Source organism: Dromaius novaehollandiae, chromosome Z (assembly GCF_036370855.1).
Source record: "Dromaius novaehollandiae isolate bDroNov1 chromosome Z, bDroNov1.hap1, whole genome shotgun sequence".
NCBI lineage: Eukaryota > Metazoa > Chordata > Aves > Casuariiformes > Dromaiidae > Dromaius > Dromaius novaehollandiae.
In genome coordinates this window covers 69,447,603-69,472,396 of record NC_088132.1, presented here as the reverse complement: position 1 = coordinate 69,472,396, position 24,794 = coordinate 69,447,603, and the positions used below count along the sequence as shown (strand labels likewise).

Here is a 24,794-nt window from a genome sequence, read left to right as displayed (position 1 = left end):
GAAACAGACAGAAATACTTTCCCAGACTACTCCCCTATACCCCCAAAATTGACAGTTTAGAGTCTTCCTGAGCTAGCTCATTATCTGCATGTTTGAGAGCCTTGCATTAATTTGTCCTGAGTTTTTTAAAATGCATATTTACTTTTGTTATGTGCACTGTGTGAAGGACCATTCTTCAGTTTGTTTTGCATATGCCACTGCTAGTTTTATTTAATGTCCCCAGTTCTTATATTTGTCTTCCTCATGCCACTCATGATTTTACAGCTCTGTATCATATTATTTCCTCAGTTTCCTTTCTTCCAACTCCTGAAATAAATTATGGAAAGAGTAGCTTTGACAGCCTAGAGAGGAGGTGCTGTTGAAAGCAGTGTGTAATTCTCTGATGTAGGGCTAGTTGGTTCCCTGAATGCTAGCATGTGCTACTGGCCAAGCTTTCTTCAGAATGCTTCACAAGTAGAGGATTGGACATAGTTGAACTCTACTGAAGATGAGCTGGCACAGAAGAAATCTTCTGATAAATATCTTTGGCCCAGGTGGAGGTCATTTTGCATAGCTTACCATCAGGATGTTTCAATGATGACATGCACAAGATCCTTTCCCTATCTTGCCACCTCTTTTCCTGTTGTGGCCTTGCAGGGGAAAAGGAAGTTATGGTAACCCATCAAGCCTAAAACCCGAACACTTCCTCCTGGGCCTGAAAGCTTTTACTCTCACATCCATGGGGCACACAAGCTTCTTGTGCTCAGCAGGTGAAGAAAATTGAGACCACTTTGTCATGTTACAGACTAGAGCATCAGTCCTCAGAATACTTCTTGTTTTTTGCTTTGCTTTGGAGTGTTATTTTAAAAATAAAAATTGTCAAAACCTTGTTGCTAAACATTTTCTAAAACCCCAGTTTTCTTCCAACATAAAAGGTTCAAAATGGCTGTAACAGTAGCTCTGGTGGATCTAAATGTACTTACCAAATATGAAAGTTCAAATTCCCAAACTGTCGTTTATATCATGAGTGGAAAATGTGTCTCTTCCCTTTCCCTAAGACATAAATGTTCTGATGGAGAGTCTGACTGGAGGTGTTATCTGGATTTCAAGGGTCAGGTTTTTAGTCTGTTCTTATCCAGAACTTCATTTTACTCCCAGAGTTCTGTGTATAATGTTACTCATCAAGACATTCAAATACAGATATAGCCATTCACAAATTGGAGCAACAAGGTGTCTGTTTTTAAAAACTATCTCAAGTCACAGATTTAAATGAAACATGTAATCAGGCTTATCCATGTCACATCTTCAATATTGTCACTGGAATGCCCCAAATGTTGGCTGACCATTTATTCTAAACAGCAATAATACATTAGTACCTAAATGGGGCTGCTTACCTGTTCTGAGCTGCATAACTATTTTGCTTCACCACAGGGCCGTTTTTCAATGTTTTCTCCTTGGCATGGTCTGCCACCAGCTTCTGGTGCAGGGTTATTACACTCACGAGTTCGAGTGCTTTCTCCATTCACGCAGGCGGACCAGGCACTCCAACAGCTCCAGCCGCCATCAGTGACAACTGATAAGAAGGCACCATACTAAGATTAGTACAGCATCTCTCTGGCTTCTGTGCAGTGACAGAGATATCATTAACTGGAGGTTTTTTGAGGGTGGACAAGGTGGACCACCATTCAGTTCTTGCTTTCTCAGCTACGGTGACTCTACAGATCATTGCATATTCTAGCTTACATCCCATCTGCACAGTCTTGACTTTTCAAAACTCCATGTCAGCAGCATTTCTTAAGTTTCAAAGGTTTCAAAATTTTGTCACCCTAGGAAGCTGCTGGAGTATCAAATATTTTTGCTACCTGCACCTCAAAACTTGGCCACTGGGAATGAATTTACTGCACAGTAAATTTTTTTACACAGTCAACTGTGGAACTGCATTTATCTCCCTCTTCCCTTTTGTGGATCAATCTAACATTAAGCTAGCAGAGTAGGTAAGAAACGTGATCATGTGTTAGCAAGCACGATGCTTTGTAGGAAACTGAAGACAAACCAGTTTATGACATTGTTGGAGTGTTTTTTCTTGAACTCCATTTACAGCCCTGATTCTGTACCATTACTCCACCGTGCTTCAGTAATGCTCCTATTTACTTAAATTAATTTGGGGTGTCATTCTAAGACACAGCAACGTATGTGGGACAAAGAACTCTAATGAGTGCCCTCTTCATGGAAAGATCCTAGTAACTTACACTAACTGCCACACTATCTACCCATGGGATTTGACAGCAGTAGGTATAAGGGGGTACTATGACACCCTTATGTCTTGTGATGGCTCATTTTGTCAGGATATTGTACATATTAATAAACATGCTCATTTTAATCTGTCTGAAGTATTTACTAACCTTTAATTAGTGTAGATTTGGGAATCTGACAAGCAATTCCCTTAAAGTAGCTAGAGCACATGCACGTACAGGCTCCATCTACCAGCACAACGGTGCCTCCATTTTTGCAAGGTTCACATTTGCACACACTGTATTCAGTAATGTAGTCCTCAATTGCTCTTTCCAAATTTTGTTTCTTTAAATATGCATCTCTTATCGTAACTGGAACAAGCGTATGTATTGGAGAAGGCTGTAGAAGAAAACAGGCTGTGTATAACGGACTTTTTGATAGTTCTGAATCCTTTTGATATAAACATCACTAAAGTAAGCATCTGAAGAAAAAGGCTAAATCTGTCAAGATGAAGAAAATACCTTAAAGTTAATGACAAACTTGGGGCCTCACCTCTGTCTCATAACAAAAGCTTTACAACTGCAAGAGACCCAACTTAGAAGAGCCTGTACTTACTCGTTGCTGAATCACTACTGGAGCATCAACCAATGACTTAGCCCACTCTATGTAATCCTCTACATTAACTGCTTTTAATCCTCGCAGTAACATTTCTTTTATTTTAACTGAAAAATCAATCTTCCCTCCATCAACTAAGGAAATGACATCATCAATGACTGCATCATCTTTATGTTGTACTGTAGAAAGAAAACAGAGAGGAAAAGAAGGAAAGTTTAACATCCATACAACTTGAAGAATAGTTGTCCTTTTAGCACAACTAGTCCAGTTCTTTAAAATGACAGGAGATAGAAGAACCTTTCACTTAATGGTCATGGTGCAATTCCATCTGTCTTTGCTTGCAGTTAGTATGTGGGAAGAAATCTTCTATTTTGCAATTAAATCAGACAACCCTATACCTGAAGGTAAAAGAAATGGGTAGGTCAGAATGAGATAGGTTATAGACATCTTAGCCATTTGATAACAAGCCAAAGAAAATATGAGTAATACTACTGTATTACCTGAGCTGGACCGGAAAAGGGCAGGAATTAGAATAGGAGGAGCTTGCACTTAATAATTAAAATGTAAGAATAGAGCAGCACTAGACAAGCTTGAAATAACTGCCTCTCCCGTGCTCAACAGCAAACACTTCACTCCTTTCCTCTTGCAGTTGTTGTGTGATAAAAGGCTCATCTCCAGGCACACAAAGGAGCACATAGGAATAATGACAAGCAGTGGAACCTGAGTAATCTGATCAGAGGAATGGGGCCCCTGCCCCTCCCAGGTGCACCTTCTGGGTGAGCCATCAGCTCCACAGGCTGACAACAGGAGAGGCTCTCTGGATTGCCTTACAGACTGAGGGAGGTTACTGTCTAGGGGGTATGGGACTAATTAGGATTAAAGATAAATGGCTTGGGAGCCAAGTATCAAAGTGGCCATAAATCTGGGTGGGATACATGTGTTTCTCTATAAGTGAGACAACTCGAGGAGTTGGCTACTAAGGCTACTGGGGGTCCAGACCAACCACTGGAGACCCTAAGGTGTGTGGGAGTCAGCTGAAACCTGTTTGCATGTGTGTCTGTGTGTGAGGCAATTGGAGACAAGAGGATCCAAGGGCCAGTTACTAGAGAGATTGAATGTCTAAGGCCAGCTGCTGGAGGAATTCATATTGTGTATATTTAAATATTTCTCATTAATGGTCCTTCACCCTGATCAGCCAGAGAGGGGAACAAGATGAGGCCATAGGTGCTATTTGTGTTTCCATAAGTGCTGTGTTTCTGTCTATGTTGATATATGTGGCTGGCTGTGAGTATATGTTTGTGTGTATGTGTTGTACATGTGTGTTTGTATGTGAGCCTAAGAGGAATACAAGTTCAGCCTTGCTACTGGTTGGACCAGGGGGCATGGAGTTACAGTAGCTTCACCTCCACTGGATTTGTCCTTGTGCAATCACCATATCAATTATAAACAGAGAATAAAATGGTATCATCTTTTCTTAAGCAAAATGTAAGGATATACTTACATTTGTCCTTCACCGTAATCTTTTTACATCTATCATCATTAATATCAAGATTGGCATTCACTCCTTTATATACTATGCTGGCATCTAAATGATAGCCAAGACATTTTTTTACGTCTTCTACGGTGATACCTGGGAGTGGAAAAAATTAGGTGATTACTACAGGGACAGAATGACCATAAAGAATGTAATTATATTATTCTTCTAGGATAAATTTCAAGGCTATTGGAAATGTTTTATGGCTTTCTTCGTCCCATTTCTCTTTTGTTTTCTCCTCTTCCATGTAATGAAGTTGAGGGTGATTGATTGCATTTGAAGTGGCTACACTGAGGCAAGTGAGATCTGCAGTGATTAGGAAAATGCTAAGAACCCTCCAAAAACTCATTTGTTTTCCTTTCTTTACTTGAAAGTAGATATTTTGTCTTTCTTTTCTGCTTATCATTTCCTCTTTTTATGTGCTAAATTATTGAGTTCTCTCAGCTTCTGTCTCCCCACCTCAAACAAGTTGTTTTCTCACTCCTTTTACTCATACACTTAATTGACACCACTAATCTCCCATGTGCACTCTTTCCCCTTAAATTGCAATCCTTCTCTATCCTCTACTATCTCCAGCACATCTTTTCTATCTATTGAACTCAAGCATTTGATCTGAAACTCTACCCTTTGTTCAGAGAGATTTTGCTTAAGTTTGGATGTTAAGAAAAGAGCAGCAAAACCTCCAGGTGTTGAAAAGAATAATACTACGATCCATAAGTGACATCTTTGCCCCATGTCCCTTGGAATATTTTGAACATTGTGTGCCAATATTATTCTTAATGCTTCATGCAGCAGGTATTTATTTTCTGACCTCCAAAATCAGCTTCAGAATGATCACTTAAACCCATCACAAAACCACATGTACCTGAACTTCACGAGGGAGGATTAAGTTACTGCTTTCCTATCTTAACCATGGTAAGGAAAATTCCAGTGTGAATGTTAAGGTCTATAAAAACAGTTTCAACACAGTCAGCTATATCATGTGATTTCTGGGAAGTTCTTCAATTTATCCATTATTTTGTGCCACTGCCATACTCAGAGTGATTGCAGCATAAGCAGATACCGACTGGCAAAATGAATTTAAGGTTTTGTCAGATTTCCTAGGCATTGCAGACCTCTTGCGAATCAGATCCCACCAGTAATTATTGTGAATATTTTGAATAGTTTTATTTAAGATGATTTTTCTTTTCTTTTCTTTTTTTTAAGTGACATGCTTAAAATACAGACTTCCAATAAAAATGCTGGAAGTTACAAAGACAGACTATCATCTCTTGAACTGGTGTAATTCTGTACTGATGCCATTGATGGCACATACTGAACCGTGCTGTCCTCAGTAAAGCTCCATAGATACATGAGTCTGTCCTCATCCATTTCTCTGTGTGACAGTGATAATCTGCCTAACAGAGCTAGGCCAGCAGAATGCATACCTGATTGAGACATAGCATAATCATCCAGCACATACACAAGTTCATATTTTCCTCCCACAGCTCCAGAGACCGCATAGTGAGTTCCATAATCTTCTAGGAATTTGAAATATTCCCCCTTATCATATTCAGCAGGCAGAAAGTTTAGATCATCAAGGAAACTATCTGTGAGACGAACATCACGACTTCGCATTTGGAATCTTCCAAGCTGAATGTTTCCTTTTACGTGCAGAAAGGTTTGTTTCTGAATACACCAGTGAGAAGAAAGCAAGAGATGAGAGTGCCATTCTGGTATGCAGTACAGCAGGAAAGTCTGTTCTATTTTACTTTTAAAGAAACTGTAGCACTTTTAAACATTGTATTCAGTCTAGCATTTTGGAACAGGGACAAACTTGTTTAAATGAAATAGTAAGTTCTCTAAAATGTCATCTAGTATTTTAACTGAGGAAGTAGCAAGAAGTTTAGCTAATTTCTGTTTTTCCAATTTTGCAAAGCTCTCCATTTGCTAATTTCAGTAAACCCTTTGTGATCTATTTGATGACAGGGTCTTCTCTCTAAGTACACTATCTATAGAAAGTGCCTTCCTGACTTAATTTTAGAACATAGGAAAATAATTCTATATGGCTTGCCAGATAATAGAAGCTGTTCCGGCCTGCACACTGAAGTCAGCTGGAGTTAATTAGAACAGAACTAAGTTCTCTCTTTTTGGAATCACTTCTCTGTTGTTCTCAGTCTGCCTGAATGAAGGGCACTGCTCCAGTTAAAAAACAAAGATGAAACAGCATCATAAAATGAAAATTAGTCAGGAAAAGAACACTTCGGGGCGTATGACCCATACATATATTCTAACTTGAGGTTTCATAATCTGTATAGTCATAAATTACACTGCTGATGATTTTATATCATAGTCTCAACTAAGACCTGTCTGCTGCATATAATACAGGATATCTTGTGAAATAGTAACACTTAAGGCTGTAAGCGAACACAAGCCTTCCAAACTCCTTTTTCATCTTGCAGTGCTTACGTGGATCCCTTCACAGTAGTGCCTAATAGGAAGTAAATAAGAGGGATTTAGCAACTGACCATCACATCAGGTGGTGCCACTTAAGAGATCTTAAATCCCCCACTCAAATGTTGCCTAGGAATGGCAGAAATCTTTGGGCAGCTAAATTTCAGTGAGGAAATTTTTGTGGGTGCAAATATTTCTGCCACCAGCCTATACAAAATCTCTTACTCTACTAATGTTCCCAGGCTGCTCCAGGCTCTAACTCACACCTAAGCCCTGGTGGCATTCTCAGGCCAGAGATTCCTATTACACTAATCTGCAGCAATGTGAGTTTATGGTGATAGACCTCTGTTGGTGAGCGATTCTTACTCATTTTCTGAACTGATCTCAGAGCAAGGATTTGAAGCCAAAACTCGCATTGGAGATCACTAGACTATAAGTGGCCTGACTACCTCCTGAGATACAGGACCAAATCTTTTGAGTCTGTAGAGATGAATGCTTTTACATCTTGGCTTCCACCTCAAGAAACAACCCATATCAATACATTGCCAGTGCATTACATTATTTTATTCAGTATGTATGTATTCAGCATTATTTTAGCTAACCAGTTATAAAATTTATCTTAGTTTTCCATTAAATCCATGTGATCTCCTGGTCTCTGAAGGTGTCCTGAAAAAAAAGGCTGACAAGAAACTGGAAAGATTGAATTACTTGAGGCAGATATATTCTGCTAAGGCTACTTCTGTACTGGTACATAAAATGGGTTAGGGCCTTTTCTCTATTTCAAAGGCAAGTGGAGAGGCATGGCTTGTGTGTACCCCCAAAATCTGCTTGCTTTGTCCAGACTGCCTCCTGGGAACATTCCCTTGGTTCTGTGGTCCCCTGCATCCTGCCTGGCATTGTTTGAGAGCACTAGAGCTGGCACAGACCGAGTCATGGCAGGCAGTGTGCTAATGGAACAAGACAGATAATCAAATGCCAGTGTTAACACCCATGCCTCTTAGATCCGGCTAATTTATTAGTACAGTCATACCTAACTGGCCGAGGTCTGACCTTTGGGTTATTATTATATCTATTTTGCTTGTCCAAGCTTACCTATCTTTAGGCCTACTCATTGGCAATTTTTTATCCCAGGACTTGATCTAATTTGTCCACACTGCGCTAGATCAGAGCTGCTCTGTAATCAAGATGAGATTGGAGATCTCTGGCCCTTCCTAATGTCAAGGCCTCATTGAAGATGAGGGTGGTTGCTAGTTGACAAAAACTGTAAGAACAATAAGCTAGATTTGATTACACTTTTAGCCGCCTCTGAAATCTTAGCCCTAGTATTGCCAGTATTTCATTTTTGTGAATAAATGCCAGAAAAGTAGTAGGCAACTAGAATATTTAGAAATATTAATATTGCTTTTTTCTGACATCATGTAAATTTTAGTGTTTGTAAAATCACTGCATTAAACATGTTAGCATGATTAAACTTACCCTTTCTGTGATGCGTTGCAGGACAGAACTTAAACTTGAATTCTTGCTATAGTAAAACCTGAAGTTTCCTTTTGCAATTTCTTTGTCGCTTGCCTCAGTAGGTGTGTATTTCAGAGACAGATCAACTGAAAATTTTCTTTGTTTTTCTATGTAAACCTCTCGGATCATTTCTGCACGATCATGATAGTACTCAGCTGCAAAGCTTTTGTCTGCTTTTGTCTTGGAAAAGATGATGAAAAGATTGCATGAGTAGTTAAAAAAGGTAGTAACAGAAAATCTATGTAGCACTTTAAAGTTGTATGTTTTATCTATGTTATCAGTACAAAAATATATGTAAAACAGGTTGAATATAAGGCAGTATGAATACAGCAGATGAGCATAAAGGGTGGAAATCAGAGTCACTTTGTATGCTAGTTGGACTGTCTTTGAACAAACAACAAGACAAGAGCTGAGCTTTTTTCTGAATAGCCACATTCCACAGAACATATTAATAAGGCTATATGGCATTTTGAACTAGAAAACTATTTTTTCACACAAAAAAATCCCAGTCTTTAGTAAACAGTTGGTTTGTCTCCTTGGAAATGTTCAGTTTTCATTGAAAAAGCAAATGCTTGAAACTCAAAATAATTTGACTCATCTAGAGAATGTGATTCAGCTAAATCAATAATTTGATTTGTCTTGGTTCTCCCAGAACCTCATGGGGGTTTTATGTGGTTTCCTTGTGTATTCAGCCTCTCCTGAGATCCAGGCTCCCAAGGCTGCCTGCATCTGTTAAGCTACCTTGTGGCCAGAAACTGTTATGGAAAAAATCCCTCACTATGTGGACAGGTGATGCTGTCCAAAAGTAGATGTAATCCAAGCAGGAAGTCTCATCTTCAGAAGAAAACAGGAGCACAATGCCTTCATAGCAGCATGTCTATATTTAAAAATGTTAGGACCTTCACAGATGAAAGAAATTACATGATTTTTTTTTTCCTGGATGGAAGAAAAGCATCTTCTCTTGGTCTTTAGTTTTGATTTCTCCACAGATCAAGAAAAAAACACCTCAGAATTCATAAGCTGGACATGTAATTGGATCTGCCAAATGCTGGGCACAGAGCATGGAGGCACATATGCCTTACGACTCTCTTACATTCCTTGCCCCTGTTCCACAGGGCTTGCATTGAGGCATCTGCAGGGCCTCTGCCCTACTCTGTGGCCAGGCATCACATGCAGCATGATATCAAGATGTGAGAGAGCCACTGAGAGCCAGTAGAAGTGCCACGCAGAGGTGTCCCCATACAGGGAGAAGGTAACTTCCCTACTGAAAACCTTGTCTTTCTGGCCTTTCCTTAGATGATTTGTGTATCTCCTGTGTGGACACACTATATTGTGTGTCCCAGCATGAGGATTCCCAGGTCACTTGTAGACTGTGCCCTGTTGCTTGCAGTGTGGCTTGGTATGCCCAGTCTTACAGTGGGGGACAGCAGGAAGCTGCATGGTCTGTGTAAGGGACTGCGATGTCAAAAGTATCATCACCAGTGGTTTGAGTTTCTACATTATTTGGGTAGTCAAACATAAAAATTCTGTTTTGTTTTCCAAAACACCTGAGCAGCCAGGCTATGAAAATTGGATTTGTTCACCGCATCTCTTGTTGAATATCCAAAACCACAACTCAGTGGAAAAAACTAGCCAAAAAGCTGGACTCTGTGGAAGCACTTGAATTTAGTTTGACAAAAGTAGTAAAGAATCTCCCAAAAATTTATAAAGCTAAAATAATTCATGACATTTCAGAAAAATATCATACCAACTTGCATGTAAATGCATCAGAAACTGCCTTTATGACAGAAATGTGGTTGTTGTGTTCATTTTTTTGTTTTAATATCTATTCTTTTCCCTAGAAGCACCTTTTAAAAGGTTGAACCAAAAACCATAGCCCAACTTGGCATATTCATCAGATATAACTAAGATAAAGCCTGTCACTCCCTCCCCTCACTCCCCAATTGATTTCTGCTATTGCAAGCTATGAGGAAAAGCCAGAAATATTCAGTTTTGGGCTTTGGCATGAGTCTTTTCTTAGAGCTCTAACAAATGAAAACAAATTCCCAGCTCTACCCAAAACACCTCATCTGGATCAGCTCAGTAGTTCAAAAGTAAACAGAAAACTGTGGTGACAATGTTTCAGTGAATGTTAAGTCTCAGCATGTAACACTGTCAGCGTAATTTATATGTGTCAACAGTTCCCTTACATTTAAGGAATAATAGTCTCCAGCTCATTCCTAGAATGCAAACAAGATTTATTATTAGGTCTCAACCTCTGAAATGATTTAGAATTCTGATTTAGCCTACTTATAGCAGACAATGGCTAACTCGTAATGCCTATTTCAATGTTGTTTTCTTTTGCATATTTTAGCAGAACAATAACTGAAAAAGATTCTGTGTCAAAATCAAATACAAGCAATGATCTCTGGGTCAGATTTGCTCATTTTAGGGAGGGTCTTGTTTAAATTGTTATTGTTCTATGAAGCTCCTGCTTATAGTGATAGGCAATACATTTGGTAAATATAATACTTTGCTTTCTCAAACACAGCTGAAATTGAGATTTCTAAGATCATCAGCATTTGGGTGTTCAAACCTCATCTCTAAGGGTCTGTTAGTTTTTCTCAGTAGGACAGAGAAAGTCAGCACAGATTAAGAAACCCAAGCAGGACCAGGGTATCAGGATGTTATTCCTGCACTTTTATCAGTCTTTTGTATGTCCTTGAAAATGCGGTAAAATTTCAAGGTACCTGGTAAAAGCTAGGTATCATATTCATTTCTTTACATTTGCTGTTTTTCTCTTCCATTCATACTATAAACATTCTAGAAAGCCACTTTTGTTTACTATGTGCAAGTACAGCATCAAATGCAATGGAAATTTATATGGAGCAACTGAGCTTAATTGCTAATGCAAATGATAACACGACATGTTGCCCTCTGGAGTTTATCAAAAGCCTAATGCTGAAGAGCTTTTACCATCTGACTCAAGAGATATGTGGAGTCTTCCAAGAGGATGTCAGGATTCAGCTTCACTTAAACACATCCTAGCTTGCCCAGAGGGACTTACATCGTAAATGAGAACACCAACGTTCCATGGCTTGCGGTAGTAGGTCCGCGTGTTCCCGTCACGCACTCTTTCACAAAGGCCGTTGAAAAAGTCGTTGTCAAACGGAGTGGCCATTGGCTGCATTCCTAAAACATTGATTCTACAACAGAAACACAAGAGAGGTTGCACTTCAGAAAAGGAGGTGTCAGCACCCACAGCCTCTTGACAATAGTATTATGACCAGAAAAATCATATTCTGCAAGAGACAGAGAATATAGCTGGGGAACTGAATCTCTGGTGATCAAGAGAAACATGTTCCATCACAACAGGTTGCTTCACCTCTTGTGCTCTTGTCTTCTCATCCATTTAATGGAGATAATGATACATCTTTTGTAAAGCACTTATAGGGCCATGAATGAAAAATAAACAAATAAGATAGATATTAAATATAACCTTTGGAACTGAAAGGAGGTGGAAACCATTTCTTTTTAAACAATATATTTGTTGGGAGTCATTCTTATGGGTTTAAAATGGACGTTTCAACAGCTACTTTTATCTTGTTTTTTTGTAACTCATATTAGTTTGTTTGCTGATAGGAACTGTAATAGCAAACGTACACTAGACCCATCAAACCTGTAGAAGTAATATACAGCCACTCCTAGCTTTGGTCTCTTCTCCCAGGGAGTGACCTGGTGGAGTAATAGAATCTTCTGGGGCAGATGAGAGGAAATTTGGATCATAATAAATCCAGAAAAGAGGGCACGTTGTTTTTATAGCTCTATATGCCTATGTACCCATGTACAAGAGATACTTCCAAAACAACTTCTCCTTGTGGGATTCCATATTGTTTTTTGCCTATTCATGTCTGTTTCATACATGGAGAGCTTTCCAGGGGCCATAGTATTTGTCTGATACATGTTCATATACCTAACTGGGTAGAGAAAATGGTTATCAATCAATCCACCAAAGATGTCAGCATCACAACTGCACATCTATACAACGTTTTCTCATGAGAGACTAAAGTAATAGATTATAATAGAACTAATAAAGTAGCTACTTCTAAAAATGCCTAAGTACCTGGCTCACTTCCTTATTCTACAAAGGCAGCATTTAGCTCTTGTGGAATAGTATCAAAATGAAATGGAGGATGTATCCTTCTCATTTAGTCACAAGGTGGTGCTGTGGTATACTTATATTTTGGTCTGTTCCAGTTTGGATAGTGCCTTATTACTCAATTTGTAGATATACTGTGTGTCCTACTTTTGTTTTATTTAAAGTAAAAGAGATCCATCAGAGTCTGAGAACAGAAAAGTGAATTTTCGATTTAGATTAATGAGGAAACTCCTGTAAACAACAAAGGTCTGGGGAAGAGAAGAATTTAGTACTGAAAAAAGTTGCAGGCAGGGTGCTGTTGCAGTAATGCAGTCTGTTGTGTAAAATAATCAAGATACATTTTCTCCCTCTTAGATATGCATGTTAGTGAAATAATTGGGAATGACATTCTTTATGAAAGATCACTTGAAAAGATGATTTAAATATAAAGATTATATTTATATATAAGCATTGTATGCATATACATATACATATAATTTCTCAATATATGTTATTAACATAATGATTAATGATTTATTTAGTATCCATAGTCTGGATAAGTATTTTATCATCTCGATGTGTATAAAAGAAAACCATACTTAGGTGTTCTTCCAAAGTCACATAGTGTTTCTGAATACAAATGAGAACATCATTCAGATTCCACTTTTAAGAATGGCAGTCTAGCCTAGTGTTTTCAGTTGGCTTTGGAGACGGTCCTAAACTCCTCACAAGGCCCAGTACTAACATTATGTTTCTTCATTACGTACCCTTGCCCTGCAGTCCTGCCAATTTCTGACACATCAATATCATGATTACGGCATGGCGATCGTAAGTCTGATTCACAGTTATCTTCATCAGAAAAGTCTCCACAGTCATTATCTACATTACACACAAGGCGTTGCTTTATACATCGACCTAAGCAAAGAATAAAACATTGAATGAATTAATTTTTTTTCTAAGATGGACTTTAAACACTGTCCCCCCTGCAGCTATTCTTTATGAAGATCTGCCTCTTAGACATATATTTTCATGACTGTTACAAGGAATTAGAATCCTTCTCCCAGCATCCTTCAGATGAAAAAAACCATACTATGAAATTGGCTTATTAGCTTACTCGGATAGCTAAGAAAACTAAGTGACAGGAGAACTGCTGTCATTTGCAGGAAGTTATTATTTCCTTTGACTGTTTCTGTATTCATCTTTGATTATTAGATTTTTAAAGTTGTATTATGAGAATATGGGAAAATATTAAGTCAGTATCAACAAGGAATTATTTCTGAGTTGTTTAAACTGTTGGTATGGGGAGGACATGAACTGTAGTGAGTTGTGTTCTAAAGCAGCAGTGAAATATTAATTCCATTGAAGTCAGGTAGGGTTTCACTATAGGTTTTTAAAAGACTGATTTCTTTCTACATGATTTAAAGATTTGGGGTAAATTTAGCCCTAGCATGACAAAAAGACACTTGATCCTATAAGCTGCCTTGCCTGTAGAGTGCCACAGAATGGCTCTGAACTACTATTTAAACATATACTTTGTAATTTTTCTTTGTCTACTTAGACTTCATGGTATTTGAAATACAGGCACACCCTGTTTTATTGCGCTTCATTTTACTGCGCTTCACAGATAGTGCAGTCTTTACAAATTGAAGGTTTGTGGCAACCCTGCATCGAGCAAGTCTGTTGGCGCCATTTGTCCAACAGCATGTGCTCACTTCGTGTCTCCGGGTCGCTATTGGTAATTCTCACAATATTTCAAACTTTTTCATTAGTATTATATCTGTTATGGTGATTTGTGATCAGTGATCTTTGATGTTGCTATTGTGATTGTTTTGGGGCGCCACGAACCATGCCCCTATAAGATGGCGAGCTTAAATTTATAAATGTGTGTGTTCTGACTGCTCCACCAACTGGCCGTTCCCCCATCTTTCTCCCTCTCCTCGGGCCTCCCTATTCCCTGAGACACAACAGTATTGAAATTAGGCCAATTAATAACCCTACAATGGCCTCTAAATGTTCAAGTGAAAGAAAGAGTCACACGTCTCTCACTTTAAATCAAAAGCTAGAAATGATTAAGCTTAGTGAGGAGGGCATGTCGAAAGCCGAGATAGGCTGAAAGCTAGGCCTCTTGCGCCAAACAGTTGTTAGCCAAGTTGTGAATGCAAAGGAAAAGTTCTTGGAGGAAATTAAAAGTGTTACTCCAGTGAACACACGAATGATAAGAAAGCGAAACAGCATTATTGCTGATATGGAGAAAGTTTTCATGGTCTGGACAGAAGATCAAGCTACAACATTTCCTTAAGCCAAAGCCTGATCCAGAGCGAGGCCCTAACTCTCTTCAATTCTGTGAAGGCTGAGAGAGGTGAGGAAGCTGCAGAAGAAAAGTTTGAAGCTAGTAGAGGTCGGTTCATGAGGTTTAAGGAAAGAAGCCGTCTCCATAACATAAAAGCGCAAGGTGAAGCAGCAAGTGCTGATGTAGAGGCTGCAGCAAGTTATCCAGAAGATCTAGCTAAGATAATTGATGAAGGTGGCTACACTAAAGAACAGATTTTCAGTGTAGACAAAACAGCCTTATATTGGAAGAAGATGCCATCTAGGACTTTCATAGCTAGAGGAGAAGTCAATGCCTGGCTTCAAAGGACAGGCTGACTCTCTTGTTAGGGGCTAATGCAGCTGGGGACTCTAAGTTGAAGCCAGTGCTCATTTGCCATTCTGAAAATCCTAGGGCCCTTAAGAATGCTGCTAAATCTACTCTGCCTGTGCTCTATAAATGGAACAACAAAGCCTGGATGACAGCACATCTGTTTACAACTTGGTTTAACTGAATATTTTAAGCCCACTGTTGAGAGCTACTGCTTAGAAAAAAAGATTCCTTTCAAAATGTTACTGCTCATTGACAATGCGCCTGGTCACCCAAGAGCTCTGGTGGAGATGTACAAGGGGATTAATGTTGTTTTCATGCTTGCTAACACAACATCCATTCTGCAGCCCATGGATCAAGGAGTAATTTCGACTTTCAAATCTTATTATTTAAGAAATACACTTCATAAGGCTATAGCTGCCATAGATTGTGATTCCTCTGATGGATCTGGGCAAAGTAAATTGAAAACCTTCTGGAAAGGATTCACCATTCTAGATGCCATTAAGAATATTTGTGATTCATGGAAGGAGGTCAAAATATCAACATTATCAGGAGTTTGGAAGAAGTTGATTCCAACCCTCATGGATGACTGTGAGGGGTTCGAGACTTCATTGGAAGAAATAACTGCAGATGTGGTGGAAATAGCAAGAGAACTAGAATTAGAAGTGGAGCCTGAAGATGTGACTGAATTGCTGCAATCTCATGATAAAACTTTAATGGATGAGGAATTGCTTCTTATGGATGAGCAAAGAAAGTGGTTTCTTGAGATGGAATCTACTCCTGGTGAAGATTTTGTGGACATTGTTGAAATGACAACAAAGGATTTAGAATATTACAGAAACTTAGTTGATAAAGCAGCAGCAGGGTTTGAGAGGATTGACTCCAATTTTGAAAGAAGTTCTATTGTGGGTAAAATGCTATCAAAGAGCATCTCATGCTACAGAGAAATCCTTTATGAAAGGATTGATGTGGAAAACTTCATTGCTGTCTTATTTAAAGAAATCGCCACAGCTATCCCAGCCTTCAGCAACCACCATCCTGATCAGCCAGTAGCCATCAACATCAAGGCAAGACCCTCCATCAACAAAAAGATTACGACTCACTGAAGGCTCAGATGATGGTTAGCATTTTTTAGCAATAAAGTATTTTTAATTAAAGTATGTACATTGTTTTTTTAGATATAATGCTATTGCACACTTAATAGACTACAGTGTAGTGTAAACATACATTTTTTGGTTTCCCAATGCATATGAAAGTTGTGTGACTTGCTTTATTGCAATATTCACTTTATTGCAGTGGTCTGGAACTGAACCTGCAATATCTCCGAGGTATGCGTGTACAGACAATATTGACAATGGCTTGGGACTCAAAATCCACTTAGCATCTTTCCTTTTCTGTATTATTTTATTACCATTAACATTTCCTGTTTCATTTTGATTTGTGATGAGTCTTGGAGATTACATTAATTCATATGCATGTATGGTTCTACAAATTTATACTTTATTTGGGATCCAGAGGCATTCTGATCTCCAGCAGACATGTACTGTACTATTGTGATCACTTAAACCTCCCTAACCATTTTGTCAAAATTCTTTCAGTTCTAGTTTTTCCCAGTGATTTTTCATAAAATATAAGGGTTCTGTTCCAGGTGGAATGGATATGCTGGAAGGAGGGAAACTCATAGTAAGTCAGCTTTCAACCATGGAGCAGAAAAAACAGGAAAGGAATTTAAACACAGATACAGATTATTATGAGAGATGAGGGGAATGCACTCCTTCTCAAGCATTGTTCATGCTCTGGTTTTGGCCTCCTGGCTTTGCAACCCACCTCCGTACACATTAGGGACTCTGTTTAAACCTTAGTGCTAAGGCACAGCTTCAGGAAATTATCGCCAACAAGCAAAGCACTGAAGTGTGTATCTCTCTGTCTGTTTATGCTTATTGACTTCAACGGATATTGAATGAGCTTCTTCACAGAACTAAGTAAAAAGTGTTTTGCCAAGTTATTGCATAACTCATGGTATGAAAACAAAACCTACCAGAACTGCATTGAAAGTCAGTACCACAGTGTGGTTCTGGTTCTTCAGGACAGACTTCGCTGGTTTTACAGCTCTGTGCATCTCTCAGAGTCTCCAGGCATGATTTTCCATCAAACTGTCCAAATTTTTCAATATTTCTAGACCGAAACTTGGAAGATAAGTAACAGTATTAACATTTCTTGGAGAGAAGAGAGAAGAAATGCCAGAACTGAGGGATTTCCAGCTGAACTTTGAACTTTCCAGAACAAAGGATCTTTGGTGAGATTTTTGGTTGAGAAGTAAGTACTTGTACAACAACATTTAAATTAGTAACAAAATTTTAGCAAGCGTATAGAGATGCTTACCTTTCACTATTTTGTTTACAAGAAATCCAAGGAAGAAATTGCATCATATTTTATATGCTTTTAAGTCTGTGCTTAGAAGAAGGTAATTCTAGTCCATTAATTTCACATGGATTTCACAGATTTAGATGAATATAGATCATCTGTAAGTCTGCCTCCAGAAGGCATTGCATTTTTATCTGTTACCAGTAGGCATTAGCTACTTTTGGGGCACCAGTAATTAGCAGAGTTTTTTGGGACTTGGAATTCTTGTAACTTCATGAGGCAAAATGATGATATAATCAACAAACAACTGTCTTTTGCATTTTTGAACTTTCATAGGAAGAACTCCCCTGAGAAAGCAAAAATTTGATTTTGACAAAAATATCACTTTTAATTAAAAAGGAAAAATGTATTAAAATGTAAGGTTCTTACTAGAACCATCCCCATGGCTGAGAAAAGATTATTTCCATCAACAAAACATTTTGAATGAGAACCTTTGACCAGTTTTGTACACCGGATGCAGCCTTTCCTTGTTACTACTGCTTCAGGTCTCAAATGATTATGCATTTCATCAAATCATGAATGTACATTCGGCATGTATTAAGGGTTGCAATCTGATATTTTCCCAAATCCAAAAGGCAGGGAGATAAAGTCCCTGTGATTGTCACTTTGAAACAAAGACTTACAGCTATAGCTTACCCTTTGATGTGTGCATGGGTCACAGGGCCCCCATTTGCTCCAGCTGCTCAGCTTACAATCTATCGGAGACGGAGCATTCAGTTCTCTTGTCTCCCTGTGGAAAGCTTTCTCTGAAGAGCTGTCAGACAAAACATTCCAGTACAGTCCTGGGCAGCACACTGATATCATGCCTGAGTTTGTTTTTAAACCATAGACCAATGTTTTGGGGACATCTTCAAGCTGTTTCCTGGTTTCACTTTTGTAGCAATATGTGGTACTTAGATTTATAAACTCTTTCCTACTGGTTTAAAATTAAATTTTATTGAGGAAAAAAAAAGAGTCAAAGACTTAATAAGCCAGTCCTTTCCTTTTTTGGATCTTTGTGCATACTCACGTTCTTCTGGTGGTTCAATTCATGGTACTCAGTTCCTGGTTATGCCATGAATTGAGTAAAATGAAACAGTAATACATGGAGAATGCCTGTAGTTCCCTTGTAAGACAACAGCTGTGTCCTCCCTGCTTAGAACTAAAGACATAGGTGCTGATCTAGCAACGTATCCCTAATTGTCAAAGCACTACAATATATCTTTTTAATTTTTGAACTTATTAACTTTTATTTATTTTTAAGGGCAACTCCATTGAAGTTTAAGTGCTTTCCTGAGTTGAAAGAAGGCTCACAGATAAAGGACTGTTTGTTAATAGGCTAACTTATATAGTTGGAAAAGCAGGCAGACGTTTAGCTCATTAATTACTTCTTCAGTTTGCTGAGTTGAATGAGTTGCCAGTTAAGTTTCAAAGGCCTAGATTTTCTAGAGTGACTCCTCATTTTGTTGTCCAGGCTGAAATACTGAGAGACAAGAGTTTCACGGTAAGTGAACGGGCATCATTTTATAAAAACCCAGTTTCTTGGAAGTACCGCAGTTAGACATTAAAAACAGAAGCACTGTAGGATAACTAGTCCATTTTAAAAAGCAAGGCCAGTACTTTACAGATGACCTTATCTTCACAGGTAACAATGCTGCAAAGCAGCAGAGTGAGGGAGCATTAGGGTCTAACCTACCTGGTTTGCTCTCTGTAATTTATTCAGTTTTGGTCTTCCATGCTGAATATTCATCCACTGCATGGTAATTATTTCTTCACCCTGCAGGTTAATGCTGGGGCTTCTGCTCTACAGTGAGATCTTCTCTGCTGAGCCTAGCACGTTGGTAAATCTGCAGCTCCCCTAGTCTGATGTATGCACTTTTTTTGCAGGCAGGGTTTTGCCCTGCACCTTTTGACCCCCTTCCCTTGTACAAATATGCCAGGTGACCAAATAAATATAACCTGATTCCATGAAATTGAGAAATCTGCAGTTTGGATAAAGAAGATAAACCAGTCAGTTCCACCTTCCATTGCCATTTATTGTACGTTAAGATTACATACCTATTAAGATGTTATTGAGACACTAAGTTGACCTGTGTCTCTTTCCAGCCATTGAATCTGAAACAACTCAGTGATCACATGCTTGCCGTGCAACCCTTTATACACCCAGCTCACCCTGACTGGCTCGTATGCTTCAGGTGTTTTGCTGTCGCACTACCAGTAAACATGCACAGCAGCTGCTGCTGGAAGTATCCATATCATGCTCTCATGCTGCACTGCCTGCTGCTTCTAAACAACTCTCTTCCTAGAAGCCTCTTGATCTTAAGCTAGGACTGACTAGGGATGTTGCCTTCAACATGTAGGATTCCAATGAGACAAGCAAAGAATGAAAAAATCCCTACATACAATAGGGACCTTCCAAACTCTAGGCCAGTAGGGAAGTGTGAAGCTTTGCTGTATGCAAAACACCAGGTATTGCAGTAGCTGGCCCAGGACCAAGTCTGACCTTGAGAGAAGTCCACTTTACCCGGAATTCCCTTTCACTGACTGTTAGTAGTGCATTGAAAACTTGCCTTGTTCTTATGCTTCTCATTGAGCATCCTCTAATGGTCACTATCAGATACAGGCTAATGGATCAGCTGGCTCTTTGCTTTGACCAAATATGATTGTTATTAAATCCACCAGGGTACTCTTAATCTGAATCTTTTCTTCTGATTTCATAGGCACACTTAGTGACTAGCTTGCTTTCTCCAGTGCTGTTGAGGCTTACACATCCCCAAATGCTCTGCGAGGGGCATGTATTTCAGAGACTGACTAAGCATACGTACATCAGGATAACAAAGGAGATCTAGCTAGGGAACTGATACAGATTTTTCAAGTTATAAATTGACCTGAAGTTGCACTGGAGTTGCACTTACCTTATGTTATAATAAAGAATGGGGGGAGGGGAAAGAGATAGGAAGAGAGGAAACCACACCTCTTAGAAGCTTTTTGTCCTAGAAGATAGTTACACTGAAGATGGAGGCAATATGCACAAGCTGATTCAGGGGATATGCCATTTGACTATAAAAAAAATCACCACCATGGGGGACAATTAAACATTGAATCAGGTTACCCAGATAAGTAGTAGAATCTTCCTCACTGGAAATATTCAAGACAGCTTGATCGGACTCTGGATAACCTAATCTAAGGCCTTTCAACAGAAGGTCATACCAGATGTTCTCTAGAGGGCCCTTCCACCCTAGACTTTTTCATGATTTTGCAGCTTCCTAGAGTTTCATAAATTATAACATATTTGAAGTTTGATGTAGCCCAACTGCTCCCTGGCCTCTTCAAATACAATTCTTTTACCTGTAATTAGTTCATCTTACAAATACTTTAACAATACTACAATTTACTATAGCATCATAATAGGCAGACAGTACATTGAAAAGCTGCTGTACAATATTCCACTAAATATTTTTGCAACTCAGCATGAAGGTAACATCAGTAGATTTTTATTTCTTCCCTCCATTAATCTTGCAAATGGATGTAAACTGACTCATTACTTCCTATATCTGTAAAGATCACTGCATATATGACCTCTATCTACTTACTGATGTAGTACTGTAAACTTTGAAGGGTAACATCATCTATTCTGGCATTTTAGGGAGAAGATGGACCAGTAGTCCTTTAACATAATAGGACTGGGAACCCTCAAAGATATATTTAGACACCTAGCAGGATTTCCAAAGGCATTTCATATCTCATTCCTATCAATGATTTAGGTGTCTTAGAAATGCACTTCTGAACCTTTAAACTATTACCTTAAAAATGCAATGAAAATCCTCATGCAAAAAGGTAAAAAGGGTACATGAAGAGCAGTGTGTATAAGGGGAGCCTAAAGGAGGAATCAGCCACAATCCACAGCTCCCAGAGAGTCTCCTAAAAGTTCCTATAAACCATTATTTTGAGTCTGCAACAAGGCAGGAAAGGCTGAATTGTTTTTTTTCCAGTGTAAATGAAGGTTTTGCCAGGAACTGTCTTTCTGCAAGCCAGAGATTATGATGGTTGTCTGAGCTGACTTTCAAGTGGCAAAGCTTTTTACTTAAATTCAAATGAGCAACTTGTGCTTGAACGTGCCTTTTGTGTGGGGTAGATATCTCCTCGGTCCTCCTCCAGGCTGTAGCACAAGGTTCACATGACTTGCTGCAGACCCAGCTTTGAGGTTTCAAATTTTCAGAAATTCCAAGGAACAGGTGTGGGAAGTGTTTTACTCAAAGTCACTTTGGGCTGGGGGGAAGATTTGGGAAAACTGACAAGCTTGTCACCTCCACATTAAACCCAGGGAGAATAAGTTACTAAAAAGGAGGTATTAAGGCTAAAAATTTAAATAGGACAAGAGGTGGAAGCAGTTTAGGTACTGAAGAATGTCACTGAAGGCAGTAGCTGGGAGGAAGAACTTCAGAGACAAATGTGAAAATCAAAATACCTTCTCTACCAACCCTGACTTGGGAGTTTTGTGGGAGGGAACAGTGCTCTTTGGAAAGGAAAAGCCATTTCAGAATCAGTGCACAGGATTCCTTGCACCTTGTCCTGGACTGCACAACACACTGTACACCTTCATGCCACCCAGCTTCAACCAGTAACTTATTAGTGATCTATACTTCAAAAGAGAGCCATTTTGTCCATCTGTTACAAAACAGAGGACACAAAAAGGCTTTGTTTGACAGTTAGCACTGATCAGCAGAGACGGCATAGCTCTTATAGTTGGAGACATGATAGCATCATGTGAAGGCATACTTATACCAACTGTAATTGCTAGTGCCATTATGCAGCAGCATAGACTTTGGTATGATATGTAGCCAAGCAGTTGGCCCATCTTGCCTGCTATGGGCTCTGTAATAATTATCTCTTCTGGCTGGATTATTTCTAACTGAACTTATCAGATGTGCTGTAATTGGATCTAAATGTTCAAGCAATAAGAATTATCAAAACACCAAGATGAAAGGGAAGCATTAAATATTGCAGTTCTGAAAGATCTTCTACCAACTCTGGGTACTCCAGACTGTCAAAAGCCACCCTTCGGCCTAGACAGACAGACAGACAGCAACACTTGGTTGTTCAGGCAACATTCACACATGATCATAAAATATTATGCATACTGCAGTTTAAGTCTTAAAGCGAGGGATCCAAGTTTATTCTTATGCTGTATATAGCTATTATGAGATTCTTGCACATTCTTACAGCATTTAGTACCAGCCATTCTCTTAATTGAGATACAGACTAGGCAGATCTCCAGTTTCAGGCAGTGTAGCTATTTCTGTGTTTTCAGATGATGTTTTTGTATGGGCTAAGCCCTTGATTCTCCTTCTAAAGATACTATAGTAGTATAACTTCCTCTCCCTCCTCCCACTAAAGAATCAGAGATAGATATACTAATATTTCAAGTCTCCTAGCCTAACTACTGTCAGCAGAAAATTGACCATTTTCAGAAAGACATCAGGCAGACTGAGATTAGGTTATACTTTCACCCTAAACATATAATAGAAAACTGTTGCTTGAGTTCCACCTTCCTGCTAGAAGATAGCTTAAATGGCTTTCAGCCCCTTTGTTGTGCCCTGTACATGTAAAATAAGAAAAGTTCCATTTGACTCCTCTTGGAAGATAGGAAGACTTCTCCCTTTCAGTTGGATATACAAATAAGCTACCAGTGGAAGTGTCTGCATTATAGATTTAAGCTCTGTATTGGAGAAATAGAACACTCTAGAGACCTGCAAAAGACCAAGGACACTTACCTTCTGCTTTCTCCCAAAAGTGAGGCAGCCACTTCTAAAATGCATAATACAGATATAAGCTGCAGAATAACATGCATGCTTCTCATTTTGCAGCTGAGCAGAGAAGAATGGTCATAACTGAATTTGAAACTTATTTGTTCCTTTTGTTATTTATTACCAAGAGAACAAACAGAGAAGCGCTTACAAACAAAAAAATCCCAACCAGTTACTGACAGAACTGACTTACGGTAAGCACTCTAAAGTCCACTTTTTCCTGTGTGAAGACTGGGAAATAGCATAAAACAGTTTTAAGATAAAACAAGTGTTTTTGTTTACTGGTATCTTTAAACACAAGGAAAAAGATTTTCTATTCCATTAGAGGACAGTTAACTGGCTAGTAAAAGCAGCTACTGCAGCAACTTGCTTAAGGAACAAATAGTCCATAAGTGTTTACAAGAACAAATTCAGCTTCTAAGATGTTTGGAATCTTCCTGTGGAGCCTTGGAGAAATAAAGTGTTTTTTTTTTTTTTTTTTTGGCCAATATAGGAGAACAGCACACAGTGTTTGTTGTTTTGAAGGAGCTTAAAACTCTTCTAGCTTTCACTGTCACTAAAATCTATACCACAGCTTTTTAGAAGGCATTCTTGTTCAGCAGTTTGCTATAATCCAGACTTAAGGCATCATGTGTTGGACACAGTCACAAGACAGAAGTAACTCATGCATAACCTGCTGTTTAGCAGTTAAGAGTTTAAGTGTCTAGACTCAAGCTTAAAGCGATCATGTAGCATAAGGATATTCCACAAGGAGTACATAAAGAAAACAAAACCAAAACGCACACACAAACATACCACACAAAAAAAAAAAAAAAAAAAAAACCCAACAACTTACTTTTAATTCTGTCCCCACCCTCACCTTTTTAAATGGAAGAGGGCAGGCAGTGTTTTCTCCTAATCCTTAGCTTGGGATAATTTCATCTAGAGGAACATAAAACTGATGCAGCTTCAATGCTAATCTAAGGAATTCAGTTGCACTACACTCCTATGTTGAATAAGGGTCAGGGACAGTTAGAGACACTTGTAATATTGTAGTGTTTCATGATAACTGCTTCAAGCGATGCTATGTACAATTGACACAGTTTGTAGTTAAGAGAGGGACTTAAAGTCAAAGTGAACAGGCATTCAAACAAAGCTAGCAGACCAGCAAGCATCTTTGACCAGCCTTTAAGAGGTCCTTCTGACCCAACTCAAGAGTTCTGGAATAGCTGTTTAAGCTAGGTTGTCAGGATGATCACTACTAAGTTGTAGTATTGCTGTAATTTTAGCTTGGCTAGCCAAATAGCTAGATGCTTAGCTTAAAAGCTTCTGTGTTCTAGTCTTACATGTCAGGCTGACAATTAAGTCTGTCTCCAGTACTACAGCGTAGTCTAAAACAGTAAGTTTAATGCCTAAGAATTAATCCATTTTCATCAAAAAGAGATAAAACAACCCCTAGAAATTTTGTTCTGGATGAGCTAGGTATTTCCCCCCTTTAATTTAGTTCCCCCTGCATCAGTTACCTCTTACAAGCAGTTGGAA

At 38.8% G+C, this 24,794-nt stretch overlaps 1 protein-coding gene across 1 annotated transcript; it reads right to left on the bottom strand.

Moving 5' to 3' along the window:
- Positions 1-1,373: 1,373 nt before the first annotated feature.
- LOC135325041 (complement component C9-like) lies at positions 1,374-23,726 on the bottom strand. The gene is made up of 11 exons (XM_064502437.1): positions 23,241-23,726; positions 18,124-18,241; positions 17,102-17,249; positions 13,193-13,340; positions 11,355-11,493; positions 8,270-8,488; positions 5,788-6,028; positions 4,328-4,456; positions 2,827-3,005; positions 2,382-2,610; positions 1,374-1,552 (listed from the first exon to the last, which is right to left on the bottom strand). Exons 1-11 carry the CDS (start codon positions 23,324-23,326, stop codon positions 1,392-1,394), a joined length of 1,797 nt encoding a protein of 598 aa, XP_064358507.1. The 5' UTR covers positions 23,327-23,726; the 3' UTR covers positions 1,374-1,391.
- Between the last annotated feature and the right edge of the window lie 1,068 nt (positions 23,727-24,794).